General features: G+C 36.3%; 1 protein-coding gene across 16 annotated transcripts in view; it reads left to right on the top strand.

The window, feature by feature from the left end:
• Nucleotides 1-19,707, top strand: part of GABRB2 (gamma-aminobutyric acid type A receptor subunit beta2) — a 321,436-nt gene that overhangs the window by 251,633 nt on the left and 50,096 nt on the right. For all 16 annotated transcript variants that reach the window (XM_087887361.1, XM_087887359.1, XM_087887354.1 and 13 more), the window contains one exon: nt 3,888-3,970. In XM_087887361.1, coding sequence (XP_087743487.1) covers nt 3,888-3,970 — 83 coding nt within the window. The remainder of the gene's footprint in view (nt 1-3,887; nt 3,971-19,707) is intronic.

Raw genomic sequence — 19,707 nt, 5'->3', positions numbered from 1 at the left:
AAAGCTTACGTGTTATGCAGATGCAGACTGGGCTGGAGACATCTCATGCAGAAAAAGCACATCTGGTTATGTATTTCTCTTAAATGACTGTCCAGTTTACTGGTACACTGGTAAACAAGAACTAGTGGCCACTTCAACGACTGAAGCGGAATATGTTTGTTTATCCAAAGCCGCAAATAACCTTGTATGGTTCAATGATTTAATTTCAGATGTTTGGAAAAAACCTGCTTTACCTTTTGTTATGCATGAAGACAATAAAGCAGCCATTGAAATATCTAGATCTGATGCCATTGGACAAAGGTCCAGACATATAGATATAAAATTTAAACATGTGAGACAATTATCTCAGGATGGATTTATTAAAGCAGTGCATTGCGATACTTCAGAACAATTAGCTGATATATTGACAAAGCCTTTACCTTCTAAGCAGCACAAATATTTAACCTCTAAGTTGTATGTTTTGTATTGTCCTGAATCTGAGTGTAACTGGTGCTGTATAACGAATCGGCATTTAGAGGGGGATTTGTCAGATGTAAATGCCTTATTCTCTAATGTGTAAATAGTGTACAAACAGGGTATCAGGGGTTAACTTATTCTTCACTTCTTAATGTATTCATAATTCACCACTCCCACATATAGCTCCACCCATTGTATATATAAGGAGCTACCTACACCCTTTCCCTTGCTTCTATCTGTGAATATTCAGTGAATATAGAATGCCTATTGTAAATAAAAGAATATATAGTTAAACCTTTAACTCTTGCTAATCTTATTGAGTCTGATCCTGAAAATATTGCAACATGTTTAGTTTTATTCTATGTGATCTATAACCTGAACATGTGCCCAGGGGTATTATCTAGCAACCTCCTTCTGCCTTCACCTCTTGGCTTATCACCTCCAATGTGGTATAGCTGAGCCAATAAGCTATTTTGTCACTTAAACCAGATGGTCCCAGAGCTGTGAGGCCAACTCTTACTGATTATCCAGCAACAGATCTGTGTACTTATATGTGTTTTGCCAGGCATAAATTTATTCTGCTAAAATCAAACTTCATTCATACCACATTAATAATTGAAGAAATGTTCGATTTTAGATTCTGTGCTGTCCCAGAATTGAAGAATAGCTATCAAGTACTAAGTAAAGGACAACGGAAATGGAAAGATGAGGATGAAATTATAGTTTTAACATGAAGCCTATTGTGTGGCATTTGATTTAAAAACACCTATTTTATTTTGGCAAAACCTAAAAAACCCAAAACCCTAGGCTGTCACTATTTAGCAAGAAATGTTCCCTTAAAATGTTTGCATAATTTCAGAGGCCTGCCTGTCCAATCAGTCAAGTGACTCCAACAAATAATGTTAATTGACTTTGTTGCTTTAAATATTTTGATTTCTTTGTTCACTTCAGATGAGGCTGTTATATCCTCAAAGAGTTTGCAGGGGACTAACAACCTTTAAAAATGCAGAACAGAAAATGAAAAAGTAAAAATTGCAAATAAATTGTAAAATTAATTAAAAGTAAAAAGCCTCACATAAAAGATGTTTTTTATCTAAGGCAGAGAATGAGATGAAAGGCAGTTGCTGTGAGACGACCCCAGAATAATATAAATTGAAATAATAAAATTTTGGGGTTTTGTAAACTGCTACTTATGTGATTGTTGCAAATAGTGAAAAAAAAAAATCTCAGATTTTTCACAAGGGGCTTTGAGATAGAATTGTTCTATTTTTTTCCCAACATTCAGCAAATTAAAGACAATAGGAAAAAAGCCAAAACATTTTTCTTCAATACTGATCTCTCCATGCACGAGAGAAAATAATCACAAGAAAATTTTGTCTTCAAATTTCCATATATTATAATTGTGACTGCTGCCAACCCATCCAACTGTTAAAAAGACAGTTGTTTCCAAGAAGCAGAATGCTGGGCAGAGCTACAAGTGCAGTTTTCTTTATTGTTTTTACATAGAAAAATCACTGTACTCAGTCTTTATGCATTGATAATTCCTAATAATGATTCTAATAAAAGTCTTCTGATCAAATGCAGTCAAGTGCAAATATAGATATATGTATCAGTATATACAGTATATATACTGATACATCAGTAGGAAGACTGCTGATTAGCAGCTTGAGATTGATGTATGTCTGTACTATTTTAAAATAATGAATGGGAGTTTTAGAATATGTAGTTATATTAAAAAAGAAAAGAAGTATTTTAAACTTTTGATTCTGGAAAATACTTAAGGGATCTAATGATACTGTATGTTTTCACTGCCCAATAAGAATTTCAGAGACAGTTAAGAAAATATTAACAAACCCCTGCATATCCCTCAGTTGTCTAGGTAACAAGCAGCCAGCCAGTCAACCAGTTCAGACAAGGATTGTTAGAAAGAAATTGAAGGAATGTCTGTCCTAATGAGCTGAAAAATAAGTTAGATTCAAAAATGAAAGTAATTCATTTAATATCTGTAACCTAATCCCTTTTCCTGTTAATAAATCTTGTTAAAGAAAACTTGAGCCTGGCAAAAAGAAGGGAACAGTTGCAGGGCATTATTATAAATCTCCAGGGCATTATGGGATTTTACCCAACCGAAAGAAGGCAATGTGAAAACCTCTCCCTATTGTTGCTAAAATAACTACATAGACATGTCTATGAAACCATAGAGAACTGAACCTCACCTTAAGGGGACATTAGTTTTACTATGTTTCCAATGTTCTGAGATTTGGTAAATGAATTGCAATCTTTTTGAGGAAAAAAACAATCATAGCAATGTTCTTTTTAAATTAAACAGCTGGCCAGCTGCACAATTTAAGCAAAGAAACCTTGCTAATGCCTGTATTATGTTATTTGATTAAGATATTTCCATACTGTATGCTGGCTGGAGAATTCTGGGAGTTGAAGTCCACACATTTTAACGTTTCCAAGTTTGAAAAATACTGCTCTAAGAATTCCAAAACCACAGATTGGTTTTCGTAGAATAATTACTTGCCTTCGCTGATTTTTCTATACTCTGAGAGAGAATACTAAAACAATTATTATAAATAAGTGACAATACTGTATTTTCCAATTATTTTATTTATTTATTAATTTAATTTGTATTTAATTGTAATTGTAATTTAATTTGTATTGGGGGTAGAGGTATTATGCTCCTGAGAGATGTTGTACAAACAGAACAAATTAATCACTGACATTCTTAGAATTGAAAAATGATACTACAAACTTGGCAAACATTTACTTAAACAATTATTTCTCTCTTTTAACTCCATATGCCAACCTAAATTTACAGGAACCTGATAAATTAAAATGTCTTTATGTGAGAGAGGATTGTGAGCTAGTCACCATACGTTTTTGTCAATCTCTAGAACTATGAGATGGTGAAGGAAACAGAGATTGCCCCAAAGCAACTTTCCTTTCTCTCAGAACCCCAATAGGCTCCTTAGGGTACTGAGGAGGTACAGAAAATGAAATGAATGAATAGACACAATGATGGAAATAAACCGGAAATGCAACTGAAGATAGCTGAATACCCTGTAGTAATAGTAGTTTATGGCTTGGTACCAAATTACCTTCAGGAATGTGTTCACTGGAATCAGTCAAACCAATTCGATCTTATCACTATGTTTTCTATAGATTCTGATAGACTGAATTCTGTGGTTTGGACTGTTACATGTTTTCCCTTTGTTATTTGTCTGTACAGAAAATATGAAGTTAATATGAAATATAAAGTACAAAACTAATGTTCGACTAAAGTCAACCAAAACTAGTACAGGGCTTTCTTGAAATTATACATATCTTTCTCTAACCTTGAGTGATATGGAATAGATGCATCAATTTTCCAGTCTTTAACCAGGTTGAACAAATTTAAAAAATGTTTTTATCTCTGTCTTTTCTAGAATTACAACAACAGCTGCATGCATGATGGATCTACGAAGATATCCCTTAGATGAACAAAACTGCACATTAGAGATAGAAAGCTGTAAGTATTTTTGTAAATGCTATTTTTTGTTTGTTTCATTATCTACAGCAATCCATATCACTCAGTTGACCTGCAGGATACAACCATTAAAAATAATAGAAATACAGAATAAATACTGTAATCCAAAATAAAGTCTGGAGAAAAACAATAGTCAATTAAACAACCAAAACATCACAAGGGATCTACCACTCATTCTGACCCAGGGTCTGGGACAGGAAAAGAGACATATGAATCTCAAGTGGAATGGTGTTCCAGAGGGCAAGTCCATAACAGGTTTCAACCAGATCATATTATTTAACCGATGGAGCCTGGGTCTAAGGAGAAGGATGAGATTGAGCAAGGGCTGACAGAGGAGGATAGCACAGCCTCTCTGACCCCAAGGAGAGACTGGGGGAGTAGGACGAGGCAGTCCTGGGTCCCTCGGGCCTTGGAGGGGTGGCCGGTGATGGAGAGAGAGCGCAGGATGACCGATCGAGGGAGGAGGAGAAGGAAAGAGTAGGCAGTGGAGCAGAAGAGTGATGGAGCTCTGGGGTGGAGCGATTGCCTCACCCACCTGATCCTCAAGCACAGAGGGTGGAGAGGTGGGATCAGCACAGTGCAAACCGATGGCTTGGGGGGAGAGCTCACTTATTAAGGCTCACTTGGGGAATAAGAGACAACATGGGGAGAGGCACTTGTTGGAACAACAAGCAGTTGTTGACCTGTTGCCACCTTGTCTTACTGTGCTTAGCCTTGCTTTGCCTGGGTTCAACTTGCCTTGCTTGCCTGGCCTGGCCTGGTTGTGGGCAAGTACTCAGCAACACAGCTCTGGGAGTCCATTCAACAAGGACTCCCTGGAACCAATTTTCCTGAACTGTGTTTGCTCTTAGAACTGGCTGCTTCTCTGGACTCACAGCAGCCAGGAACTAGTGGAGGTGCATGTGTGTGTTTGGAGCATGCTCCTGGACTTACAGTGAACTGTGGGAACTTTTTTCGGGGCCGGGGGGGAGTTGGAGCAATTAAAGGGAGTTATGCCTTCATCCAGCTGTGTTGCTTTCATGCCCAGCCCAGGGTCATCACAGATGGCACCCAAAGCATGGCAATACTATGAGGCTGTATGGAACAAGTAGATACTACAGGAGATATATAGTAGGTGATTCCTCAAATAATTAGATCTTATGCCATGAAGGACTTTATGGGAGATAACCAGCACCTTGATTTGCATTATAATTGTTTGCTGAATTCAACTGGTTAACACTTGTCTCTCACACATGCTATTAATTTAGTTGCTTCCATTTCTACATTTAGAGATTATTTTGGATGGACTAATGTTTCTGGCCTAAGGATTAAGAGCTTTTGTTTGGTTTACTTGATGAAAAATTTTTCAGTTTTAAAAGTCTCATTCAAATGTTTTTTGGCATTATTGAGAGGAGAATGAGGGTTAATATCAATTCATTTTTACCTACTGATCTTGAATTGATATTTGCTTTATTTTTAATAAACACTTTATATTTACTTTTGAATTCAGTGATATGAAAATATTCTCAAAATTAAAACAATAGTGTGAAAAAATTCAAAAAATATAACTTATAGCTTGAGACACATAAGAAATTTCATGTTTTCTAGTTATATATCCTATTGTGTTATCTGAGACAGGTCTGTATTTTAGTCATTAGCTATTTTTCATCTTTAAATTAGTCTTAAAATAAACATCAAGTTCCTTATAAAATGGTGCTTCTGAATCCTCAGAATTATCGGTATGGTACTTAGGAATCCTAGTATCAGAGGTAGTATTCAGCAGGTTCTAACCAGTTCTGGAGAACCGGTAGCAGAAATTTTGAATAGTTCAGAGAACTGGTAAATACCACCTCTGAATGGCCCCGCCCCCATCTATTCTCTCCCTCCCGAGTCCCAGCTGATCGGGAGGAAATGGGGATTTTGCAGTATCCTTCCCCTGGAGTGGGGAGGGAATGGAGATTTTACAGTATCCTTCCCCTGCCACGCCACACCCACCAAGCCAGGCCATGCCCACCAAGCCATGCCCACAGAACCAGTAATAAAAAAATTTGAATCCCATCACTGCCTAGTATATATAGTTCTAACATATTAGGGAGTCTGCTAGGTTCCAGAAGATGGTGGAAAGGAATTCCTGTCTTCTTTAGGTCTTCTCAGTACCTGTAATGCCCTGTCATGTCCCTGGAATTGGTAAATTATGTCATCTTTATAATCTTAGTCCAGAAGGAATGGGGTAAAATAAATGCAAGAGCAGGGATAAAAATTAACTTTTGATTTTTCTACAGGCTTAATAAGACCATCAAACCTAAGGCCCCAATGGCACCCTCTCTTCCTACTCAAATGCTTGTTTAAATTGAACCTAAAGTGCTGCAGCATGCAATAATTCTCAATAGTGCCTAGCGTTCTTTTGGATAGGATATCCAGATTTGGCGGCACTATAATAAATATTTTTTTTTAAAAAAAAGATGAATTCCAAAACAGCCAAAACAAATTGTGCTGCATCATCAGTAGTGTTATTAGGTGCACACTGTAACCCACTTCCTTTCCCCATTGTTCTTCCATGTTACAAGTGCATAGGAAACAAGATCATTTCATTTCTATAAAATTGGGAAACTACTTTTAGCAGAAGTCTACCCCATGTACATCAATATTCTCTTTATCAGTTGGCAGTGAATTCATTGAATCAAGAGTAAGGTAAAGTTATTCCCTGTCCAGTCATGTCCGACTCTAGGGTATGGTGTTCATCTCCATTTCTTGGCCAAGGGAAAAGTGTTGTCCAGACATTTTATGTGGTCATGTGACCAGCATGGCTACATGCCAAAGGCGCATGGAATGCTGTTACCTTCCCACTGAAATTATACCTATTAATCTATTTGCATTTGTATGCTTTTGAACTGCTAGATGAGCAAGAGTTGGGGAAAGGAATAGGAGCTTACCCCTTTGCACGGCATATGGGTCTCAAACTCTGGCTGTCAGCTTTTCAGCTGACAAGCACAGCATCCTTAACAACTGAGCCATTACGCCTCCTAAGGAATCTAGAATACATAGCAATAAACCTGGATTTCATCTAGTGTTTTATGTATAATTAATTTGGGGGGGACATAGCTATTAAAAAAGATGTAACAGTAATAAAATAATCTATGGAGTAATATTAGTGTAGATTAACTTATTTATTATATTTCATATTTCTTAAGGGCCCATCTCCCTCAGAGAGGGGGGCTCTTCATTGTTTTAAATTCTATAGGTGCATCAAACAAGCAATAATGACCTAGAATTAAGAAGACTAACATGATCTTTAAAGCATTTTCAATTTACTTACACTTTCCTGAGAAAGCATTAGCACAACCTACAAAGTATATTGCCAGCTGTGTGCTTTTTTATAAAGTATCAGCGGGATGGAATGTCTTAGATTTCATTTAGCTCAGTGCTAAGTATCTCTGAGCAAAGGAAATGCAATACCTTCCCAAACAGACAAATTAGGTCATAAAGAAGCTCTGAAAATGCCTTCTGTAAAGCACATTCAGGAACATTTAAATAATAGAACTCTACTTAAAGGGGAAAGCAAAAATATGAAAATTGTTCTTAGTGTTTCAATAAAATAAATATATGAAAATGAAACAGGGAATTTGGGGAAAATATATATTTAGAGAATAGTACTATTGTTTATGCCTAGCATGACATCTGGATATTCATGTATGGTCAAAATTACAGAAAAATGCGGGGGGGGGGTGATTTGAGTGGCCAATAAAATGAGGGTAACATTATAAACCTAGTGAAACAAAAAAGTAAAATAGAAATTGTACATTTAAAGAAAAACATTTTGCACCATTAGAAAGCATTTTTAAAAAGAACAATACAAGGTTATATGAATATTGATTTATGTAGTTTTGCTTTGAAGTCCTTAATATTAATGGTTTAATGAAATTGGGTGCATGTCTTCTCAGACTTTCACTTTATGTAGGTGAGCTTGCAATCCAAAATCACGTGGCTCACATGAAGTTCAGAAGTGGGGATCATTAGCAAAATCAGATCCACTTCTGATGAACCACTTGTTGCAGTTTTGTTTACATGTAAAATCTATAAATGTTTCCCAACAAATTAATTATACATAAAACACTAGATGAAATCCAGGTTTATTGCTATGTACTCTAGATTCCTTAGGAGGCGCAATGGCTCAGTTGTTTTCCCCATCTTTTATTTTAATGCATGTAGTTCAAATCCTTTAAAATTATTGCCTGAATAACTTTGGTGCAAACAATGGCATTACCTCATATTTTGCTCATTAAGAAACAATTATTTTCTCATTATCCCTATTTTCAGTTTCCAATTTAACCTATTATATATATGTTGGGAAATCAAGCTTCTTTCCTTTTGCAGTTCACAGAACTGAATCTTCTTATTAAAAATAGAAACTGGAGCAAGCAGAAAACTTTAATGCACGACTACAATATTCTGGATTTTAAATAACATAATTTACCTATAAAAACATAGTACAAGAGCTATAAATTACACCAGAAAATCATGTAAGCTTTTTTTTTAAGTGAAATTTCTTTCTTTCAATCATCTTTTAGTAGTTGTAGTTCTTATATCTCAAAAAGCTTTTCCCAACCCGCGTGTACCATGGATTTTCTTTCTGCATGAACAGAGCTAATTGAACTTCTGGTAAACATATCTATTTTTCATCATAGTCTTTATGTATCATACTTAGGAGTTTGCACCTGTTCAGGCCTACTGGAATCTATCATAGCTAAGACTTTTGGCAATATATCTATGCATGTCATGAGATACAGCTCTTGATTCTGCTTAGTTCCTTTTCTACTGCGGTGGCAGTCTTCCTTCCTCCTTTTCTCTAACCTGAGAGCGTGACAATTTATTACTATTTGTATAACCGTTATATATGCTAAAGCAAGCCCATTTACTCTTGTCTGGTTCCCATTATAGCAAAACAAAATTCCTAGCCCAGCTCAGTTCTTGTACACAAATCTCTGCCCTTCAAATCTTTCAACACCAAGGAAGCGGAGAATAATCCATGATTTAATTCTCTGGTACTGAGAAAGTAAATGGACACCTGAATCTGAACACACTACAAACTTACTCTCAGAAAAAGAGATGAGTAATCAACCTGGAAATTAGAAAATAGCAACTGCTATTCCAAGTAATTATTCATTATTGCTTGTTCAGAAGTCTTACAGATTCAACAAATAATTGAATCAATCAAGGACATACAGCTTTCAGGCCATCCTTTCCAATTCATATGACTCAGTAGCTCTATCTCCTGTGTCGATATTGTTAAAGGCAGCATCGTAAATTTGGCATTGATCAGTTTAACGAAGAAATTTTGAGATGCCTAGAATTATACCTTTCTTGCCCAGTAGGGACATGGTGGCTCAGTTGCTAAGACGCTGAGCTTGTTCGAATCCCTAGTGCCGCGTAATGGGGTGAGCTCCCATTACTTGTCCCAGCTTCTGCCAACCTAGCAGTTCGAAAGCATGTAAAAAAAATGCAAGTAGAAAAATAGGGACCACCTTTGGTGGGAAGGTAACAGCGTTCTGTGCGCCTTTGGCATTGAGTCATGCCAATCTCATGACCACAGAGACGTCTTCAGACAGCTCTGGCTCTTCGGCTTTGAAACGGAGATGAGCACCACCACTTAGAGTCGGGAACGACTTGCACATATGTGCAAGGGGAATCTTTACCTTTCCTTTACTGCCTAGTATTGCAAGACCCATGTTTGGTAATGTTTTATGTTACCATGGAAACACCTCTATATGCTTTTGGATCCTAAACATTATAATATCAGGTTATGCTGCAGAATTCAAAACGAGACTAACAATGTGTAATTGGTGCTGCTTCAAACCATTACCTCTCTAAGATGAGATAAACTCATTATTATAAAAAGGAACATTGAACAGTACACATACACATACACAGTCCACATACACATACACATACACAGTCAGAGCAGAGCTTCAGTTCCTATTATTTCCAAAATATAACAAATGATTCTGCCCCATCACCAGGTACTCAGAAGTGTGTTTGTCCCTGGAATTTCAAAATGCTACCATGCTAAAATAACTTCCCTCTTCCTGAAAAGTAAGGTTTGGTTCACTATAATAGACCTAAAGAGCTCATCCCCTTTTCCTGGAGATTTTTGTTGAGAGGACAAGCTTTTCAATTCAAAGTTCTTCTCTTAAGATTATCTAGCCTCCACGGAGTATTTGCAAAATGGATTGAGATAGTTGTGGTTATTTAAAAATTCAAATAGGATTTACATGCAGGAGGAGAATACAAGTAATATTTGATTTATGACAAAAATTGGGACCGGAAATCCTATCAAATTATTATGGCTATAAATCATGACATCCACATGACCAGAAGTAATTTTCTAGCCTATTTTGCAGCAGCTGTTAAGCAAGCACTACAGTCATTAAGTGAACCTATTCATTTGAAAACATCACAAATAGCAGTGATATGACTGTGGAACACTACAATTGGTCATAAACATGACCTGTCGAACATGGTCACATGACCTATGTTGCAACCATTTACTATGGCAAGAGTGCTTTACAGGATATAAGCACCCATTTCATGGCCATTATAACTTTGAATGGTCATAAAGCAACTGAATATGGCTTCACTCTGGCTCAGCTTTCTAAAGGGCAGTCACGTGAAGAGAAAATGTAAGATTGTTGTCAATGCTTTAATTACAATTTCTCTATGTTGTAAATAGGCAAGCTTGTTGTTTGGAATGACCAAATCTAAATGATATGTCCTTTTTGACCACAAGCTAGTTACAATTTCAAGTAGTCATAGCAAGGAAGAGAATGATTGTTCTTCATTTTAATATCTGAATTAATAATAATTATATTAAATATTTATTCATTTATTCATCATTTTGCCTTAAACATGGAGCATGGTTATTCTGGATTTAAGAGGTACTAACCAGGGGTAGGTTCTATTTATCTTTACTACCAGTTTGCACGGGTTGAGAATAGAATAGAATAGAATAGAATAGAATAGAATAGAATAGAATAGAATAGAATAGAATAGAATAGAATAGAATAGAATAGAATCTTTATTTATTAAGTCATTTGACCATATCAAATTCAGCTTATTATTTTGAAATGGTATATTTATTTATTTATTTATTTATTTATTTATTTATTTATTTATTTATTTATTTATTTCATGTATTTATATGCCACCCTTCTCCAGAAGGACTCAGGGCGGCAAACACAAGTTAAAAACACAAGTTAAAAACAAAATCCCATTTTAAACCAAATTAACTAATAAATAATAAATAATAAAACCCAGAATCAGAGTCAGCCTATTTGCTTGAACAGCCATGTCTTCAGGTCCCGACAGAAGGAGCGGAGATCAGGATAATCCATTCAATGTTTTAAAAACACAATATTTTGTCCTTTAAGTGTACAAACATAACACTTTTCTTTAGCTGGATGTTTACTGTACCTGCAACAGGCAAATCAAAGTGTAACATTCCCTCACCACAGAGACCATGTTTCTACCAGCTTCTCAAACCCGAGTCACCTTAAATACACATATTCATTTAACAGACCATCTTAACAATAGGTTTTCCTGTCAAATCCTGCTTAAGTGCTCTCTGGATACCTAAAGCATGAAATACTAAGTGTCATATCCAGGTCATAGATTCTGAGGTGCCCCTCTCCCATCTAGCATCTATAGTATTTTTAATTTTAATCTAGAGTATTATATAAAAATAATTATGCTTTCAAACTATGGTCTTTGTCAAGGCCCTCTTGAAAACAGGGCTATCCCGTACTGGTTTACGACACTCCAAAAATTTAAGTTAACATTTAAGTTAACATTAAGCTAAAAGTTACCAAACTATATAACATATAAATAAAAAATATAAAAACAAGTAATTTAAAAGCTCTGCTGCAACATAGATTTTAACATTTATTGTTTTAGGCTCTGTAAGATTTTTTTTCACCTGCATTTTTTTAAAAAAGTAGATGCTTTTAAAAAAGTAGATATCTCATGGGGGAAAGCTTTCCAGAGCCAGGAATCCACATCCACATAGGAGGGCATCTGGACTGTGATGTCAGAGGATAAATGATATGGTCATTTTAGACTATTGATACGATCTAAAAATTCTATTATAAACAGATGGCAAAATCTATTCCTATAGATAACTCTGATAAAGAAGTTTGCTAATTAAAATCAGTACCTCATCAGAAATAAACTGGATCAGAAAAAAAACTATTTAAAAAACAGAAATGCTGTAATATATTCTTAATCCCCAGATATGTATCCTAAAAGTAATATTTTGCATTAACTATAGATTCTGGATCATCTTAAAATGCAGACTGATATAAAACATTAAAATAAAAAGGAGATCATAAAGATATGGTACTAAATGAAAGAGCCAGTCTCTGTAGTACTTTAGCTGCAGCACCAGCTTGGCAGACTAAAAAAATAATAATAGTAATAATGCTATAAGTAAGAACTATGCAATGAAGTGGAAAGAAGGAGGAGGAGGAGGCCTCTTTTACAACAAAAGTGAATTTTAGATGCACCCATAAACTGTAAATGTGACTCTATAGGAGTATTATTTGTTCTTTCCAGAACAAATAATAGAACATTTATCTCATCTGGTTTGAGTTTCAATTTATTAACCTTCATCTGGTGTATGAACAGTTATATGTACATTAAGTATTTTTACTGCCTTACCCAGATCTAATGCAAAGAAGCAGAGCTTTGTATTATTAGCAGTACTTCACCCTTAATCTTTGAATTACCATATTTTTCGGAGTATAAAACGCACCTTTTCCCCCCAAATCTGGGTGTGTCTTATACTCTGAATGTAGCCCCGCCCAGCTTCTCAAATGGAGGTTTCAGAGGCTGAAAAAAGCATCAGAAACGAAGCTTCAGAAAAAAAGCCCCCAAACAGAGCTTCAGAAAAGAAGCCCCCAAACAGAGCTTCAGAGGGTTTTTTCTAAAGCTGTTTCAGAGGCAGAAAAAAAAGTTTTTTCTGAAACAGAGTTTCAGAAGTTTCAGAGGCAGGATAAAAAGCAAAAAAAAAAAAAAAAAAAGCAAGGCACAGAGCTCACAATCAAGGAACCTGTTGCTAAAATTCACCTCTGGGAACAGCTGATGGGGGGTATTCCAGGAGGCCAATCCACCTGCCAATCAGCTTTTTTTTTCTTATTATCCTCCCCAAAAACTAAGGTGCGTCTTATACGCTGAAAAATATGGTATGTTACTGTTTTCAGAAAGCTGCTAAACAGCATCATGAATCTTGATTTTTGAATTTGTTGTATATCATCCAGAGTTGCTTTGAATTAGGTTGCCATATAAATTGAATGAATGAATGAATGAATGAATGAATGAATGAATGAATGAATGAATGAATGAATGTATCAATCAATCAATCAGTAGCAACCTACCAAATACCATTTGGCAAGGAGAAGTTTCTGTAGACAGCCATCCAAACAAAGTTATTCTTTTTCTCATCCAACTAAGACAGCCTCTGTCAATGATATTACTACTGAAGACATTAAAAGCTACAGATAGATCAAGAAAATAGGCAATTTCCCACTGTTTTTGCATCTCACAAGGAGACCAATATAATAAAATGTAATTTTTCTACCCAAAGCTAGCCTAATCCTCAGTTATGTCTTTATACATTTATTAATTCAAGACTATGCATTTATTACTATTACTGTTATTGATAATAATAAAGTTTTGCCCTGTTCTTCCTTGAGAAGGATTCAGATTAGTAGATCTGATAAACCGTTATCTGATACACAAATAGATTTTTGTCGAAGTCCCAAATCACTGATTTTCAGGGGTTCTGTATATTGGTTAAGATTTTAAGTAACTGGAAACTAGGTTTGGGTTGAGCAGTAAAGTGGCCACAGTTGTGTTAAATGAATTTATTGTTAGATTCCAGCATGTATCTTCCTTGAAAACTAATGTTAACTCTAATGTTACTATATTTCAGTAAATAGATTCTTAAAGACCTATTTGGCTGAACACAGTCAATAGTATACATTTAAATCCTTATATTTTCTTCCAGGAATACAGTTCATTTGAAGGAAGCTTTGTAGCTAAAAGTTACAACAAATTCATTAGAGAGATTCTAGCTGGGACTATAATTATTCAATTCCCTTTACTTCCAAATCAAACACAATTAAACAACAACAAGATTTTGATATGCTGGGTTACTTTGTATTCCTCCCCACTCCTACTTTTCACATTCTTCATCTGTACAATAGAACTGAATACAGGTATATTAGGGGAAAGTATGAAAACATTGTTTTTAGGAAAAGCAGTCTACTAGGGCCATGCCAAAAATTTGTTTCTTTGAAACTGCCATTTGTCTTGGCAAAGAATTTTCCATTGGTACTGGGAATTTCTTGTAAGAAATCACTGTTCTGTCTGTGTTTATAGCTATGCTACCCGATCATATATTTTTCTTGCCCCATTGATGTTGTTTGCTAAGTTTACACTTAGTGTACCAAGCATTTAAAATGTGTTTTAAATGTATTAGCTCTCCTGAGGATTTAGGTAGGAAAAATGCCAGATCACAGAGAACATTTTCAGGAGCAAAACACTGATCAATACTGCTTAGAATGTGTACTATATTTTCAAAGCTCTACAAAGAATATACAACCATACATATACACATAACACATATCTGTATACGTATACCCACACACGTACACAAACCAGAGTAAGATGAGAAAATCATTGGGACCTGCTATTTTCATCATAATTTTTACTATGGTACATTAAAAGCCATATTTTATGAATATTACTAAAAGCTGGGGTGTAAAATCTGTTAAGTGCTTGCTTTTAAAAAAAAAATAGAAGCCATCAGGAAAAACTCATCTTGTTATGAATTATTATTATTATTATTATTATTATTATTATTATTATTATTATTATTATTATTATTTGAATTTTTATACCGCCCTTCTCCCGAAGGACTCAGGGCAGTGCACAACCATGATAAAACCAACAGTAAATAAAAGTTAAAATTAATTAAAACAAATTAAATAATCTGGTCGAGAACATAATTAAAAACTAAAATTTCCCAATTAAAATTCAAGTTTTTTAGGCCAGCCCAGCTTGCTGGAATAAAAGCGTCTTGAGGGCCCAGCGAAAGGTACGAAGGTCAGGGATCCTCCATATCTCCGGGGGCAAATTGTTCCAAAAGTCAGGTGCCCCCACAGAGAAGGCTCTCCCCCTGGGGGTCACCAGTCGACACTGTTTGACCGACAGCACCCTGAGGAGTCCCTCTCTGTGGGAGCGTACTGGTCAATGGGAGGCTATTGGTGGCAGAAGGCGATCTTGTAGGTACCCAGGTCCTAAGCCATGGAGTGCTCTAAAGGTGGTAACCAACACCTTGAATTGCACCCGAAAGGCCACCGGGAGCCAGTGCAGCTTGCGCAGGCAAGGTGTTAAATGGGAGCGCCGCGTCGCTCCCATAATCACCCACCCGGCCGCATTCTGGACCAGTTGAAGCCTTCGGGTGGTCTTCAAGGGGAGCCCCATGTAGAGAGCATTACAGTAGTCCAGGCGGGAAGTGACTAGGGCATGAGTGACTGTGCGTAAGGAGTCCCGATCCAGAAAGGGGCGCAACTGGCATATCAGGCCAACCTGATAAAAAGCCCACCTGGCCACAGCCGCCACATGATCGTCAAGCGACAGTTGCGCATCCAGGAAGACACCCAAGTTGTGAGCCCTCTCTGAAGAGGGCAAAATCTCACCCCCACTAGCCAGCGATGGAACCAGCTGGCTATATCGGGACGCCGGAAACCACAGCCACTCAGTCTACAAAGGCATCATGTAATTTTCTTGAAACCAGTACAGAAGTAGGTTGCCTTTGCCTTCATTCTGCCTGGTGGTTAGTAAGTAATAATAGCTATGATATGAAGTTTATACAGTGGGTGGTTAAGAACAATATGATACAAAGAGATCAAAATGAGATTAGAGACTTCCAAAAGAAATCAGGAGATTTAACAATGCATTCTTAATTTAGGCTACAATTATTCAATTGGTAAATCCATCGGTTACTGTCTCACAGCATTTTCACAGCATTTCCACTTGTTTCTAACTAAAAACCTAAAATTAGAAGGCATCTCTTGTTTAGTAGCATATGCTGAGGTTTGCTAGAAGTAGCTTTGGAAAAGATGTCAACTGTCATTCCTTAGAATGTTAACTTTTAATAAAATGTCAGAAAAAAGTGCTTGGAGGGGGTGGGCAAAGGAATGAATCAGCTTAATCCATAGAAATCTTCTGTGAGGATGGTGATGTAAGGTTTATTCAAGTTTAGCATGTACTCTGGTGGCATATGGAAACTTAAAGTATAAGCTGATTCTATTATATCTTCATGGAGAAGTTTATGTAACACGTTTCCCCCAAAACTACTATTCTTGTTCATTTATTAAAATAATAGATGTTCCTATTTTTTAGTACAAACTGAAAAAGTGTACATCTAGGTATCTTTCCTGTTCCTCCCTTTCTCTGCATAGACATAAAAATGGAAACAAAAATATCTTTGGTATTCTGGGTCAAGGACTGGCAATCCTCTGAATAGAATTCAGCATAGCTCTTAAGCCAGTTTGGGGTTGTTGCTTTGGGCCTTGGAGGATGTGGGGGTCAGAAATTGGAAAGGGCTAAGAAGACAGCGTCAAAACAGGACACATGGTAGTTCCAATAAAGTAAGCCTACTTAACATTCAAATGAAGAATACACTCAGAGCCACTGTCTAAAGTATAAAGTAACAATTCTATTACCAAAGGAATAGGGGCATCAGAAGGAACATCTCTGAGCAAAAGTGTATCTCTGTTTTCTTGCCAATGCTCTGCATGGAAGATTGCTTCCATTTTCTCCAGCAGAGTTACTTTAGTGAATTCCTTTCTTTTCCTATTCTGAGTTACTCAGAATTTTCAGTGCCTGGCAAAATGCCCTCCTGCCCTGCTTCTCAGACACTGGAATTTACAACCAGTTACAATTCCCATGAGGGGAGCTGCAGCCTCTTCTACAAGAAGCCATCTTTGAAGAAGCAATGGATGGGCTTCTGCAGGCAGCCACTTCAGAACTAGGTGAAAATTGTTCTGATTTGCTGTCTTCAGTTTCTGATGCGTAACGTGTTCAGTGTTCATTTAATTTACAGCCAGTTTATCTCCAATCGAGTTGTTACTCAACTATCTAGAATGAATAAATGAATTCTATACCAAACATTTGTTTTGTTTAAAAAGGATACTTTATACATTATTTTTATAGTCAGTATAAAAGCAATTAATGTGGAAAGCTCCTACTTAGAAACAGAGGAGATCTCTCTTTAGAGTGAAACTTATCTGATCAAGGGTATTGACACCTCTCTGTCCTTCCCAATCCCCAGGCCATTGCAAATGTTGCTTTCCACATTAATTGATTTCATACTGACTGTAAAAATAATATGCAAAGTACATTTTTTTAATAAAACAAATTCTGGGCCTAGAATTCATTCAATTATTCAGGATAACTAAGAAACAACTCAGTTTGGAGATAAATTGACTGTAAATTAAGTGAACACTGAAAAACTTACGCATCAGAAACTGAAGACAGCAGATCAGAACAATGAACTATATGAAGCATGGTAGCCAGTTTTTGTGTACATGGGCCAAATGGTGACCACATGTATGCATAGTGTGTAAGAGTCAAGTTGTACAAAAAATCTAAAAATAGAGCAGTGGTATAAATTGGGACTGCCTGTACATAATAAATAAATTACCACTGACCCTTAAAAAGTAATTGTAGCATTTATTAGTAGAATTGCTTATTTGTAACCTATGACTATCATTAAGTGTTCTACCTTATGATTCTTGATGAACGTATCTTTTATTTTATGTACACTGAGAGCATATGCACCAAGACAAATTCCTTGTGTGTCCAATCACACTTGACCAATAAAAAAATTCTATTCTATTCTATTCGATAAAAAGAACTATTCATCCATAACAAGAGGATATTAAACAGTAGATGCAATAAATGAAACTTAACTTCTGTAGTTCTGTGGCACCTACACTACTTCCAGTAACTTTTTGCAGTGTCTGGAGTACTCATGGAGTTGACAGGGCCAATGTTGGCTCTTTTTGTAAACCTAGAAAACTTTAGGGGACAAAAGAGATGTCCTAAGACTAGCACAGGCTGACAGCAGCTACTTGACTTCTGAAAACTGCCAGGATCATAAACCAGTTTTGAACTGTCTCTTCCAAAGATAGATGTACAAGGGCAGCCCCAGGAAAGCACAGAAACTAAGTGTAGCAGGCTGAAAACCATTGCACGGTCCTGATATAGACAAACATATAGAAAAGAAGAAGGGGAAAGACTAGCATTTGAATCTTAAAGGTGTTTTTTTCTAAGAGTTACCTCTTAAAAAAAGCACCTTTGGGACAATCATGACCTGGAAGACGGAGAATCTCCATAGACACTAGCATTGGAGATATAAGAAATTAGGTGTATATATAATGACACATAAGCAGACCTCTGATCTCTCTGATTCCAAAATTCTTCAGATATACTTCTCAGATGCAATTGAGCTATCAAAGGGTTTCAAATGCATATGAACAAGCTGTTATATAAGACTCGGCATCCTTCAGACCTCTTAGTGAATCATTCTCTCATCCACTTACACTTCTCTCTCCAATCTTCCATATAAGGAAAGTCAGAAGCAAACCTGTTAATTTCTTCAGATACCTTATCTGCCTCTTTGCAGCCTTCCAAAAAGCTAAATTATTTACAAAGCTTTGGAAGATTTAGTTTCAATAATATCACAGGGTTGAACTCAAGGCTGGTTTAACTCAATGCCTGCCCAGTCATTTGTGAATCTGTAAAGGATAGAGAATGAGGCCATGGATACAGCTCTACATCTCTGTACCGGGCTGAGTTGAATATAAGTACAGCTCTTTTCTGATCTGGAATCTAAATAAAGCCAGGTTCTGGACCTGCCATATGGAATAGAATCACCTTAGAGATCTGGATAGCTGTGATATAGTTCTCTTTTTGAAGGTTTTGAAGACCTAGCTGTTTCCCCAGCATTTGGCCAAAAAGATAAGCAAGCTGTAGTACTGATATAGTTTTTATTATTGGGATGTATTATTTACCTCAGGAGTTATGGTTCACTGCTTGTAGCAGTTGTTTTAATCCTTGTGTCTTGCCCAGAATCAATGTTGTAAAATGAATAACCATATAAATCATTTATTAAATTATTAAATGAATACACACGGAGAGCTGTCCTTGTATTAAACTAGCTCTTTGGGCTTCCTGAATATTTGGAAACTGGGGACAGGTGAGGATTGGGCTACATGTGTGCTGCTATTCTCTTTCCACATATTCAAGGGAAATTATTTACTATATGCCACCCATCTCACTATCCAAAGCATCACTGGGCTGTTGAATACTGAAAAGAAACAGGAATCTGTAGGTTTTCAAAATAGCCAAGTCTATTTTGGATTCAGGATTTAGCCATATTTCTACTGAATGCACAACCAATAGTCTTACATATTCCAAATAATATTTCTCCAAAACAGAATTTCAGCCTCTGTGCTGGAAAGTAAAATTAACTAAATCTGTTTAGCAATTTAACAACATGAAAACAACTAACGTTCTAAAAAATGAGATGAGTGCTTTTACAGAAACAGGTAAGTTATTGATGGCGAGTGACAAGGAAAAGAATTTTATTGTTCTATTATTCAAGAGTTCAGGGATTT

This window comes from Pantherophis guttatus, chromosome 2, assembly GCF_059756535.1.
Source record: "Pantherophis guttatus breed Tessera chromosome 2, ASM5975653v1, whole genome shotgun sequence".
In the NCBI taxonomy this organism is placed as follows: Eukaryota; Metazoa; Chordata; class Lepidosauria; order Squamata; family Colubridae; genus Pantherophis; species Pantherophis guttatus.
The sequence above is the reverse complement of the archived record's forward strand: the minus strand, read 5'-3'. Positions and strand labels throughout refer to the sequence as shown.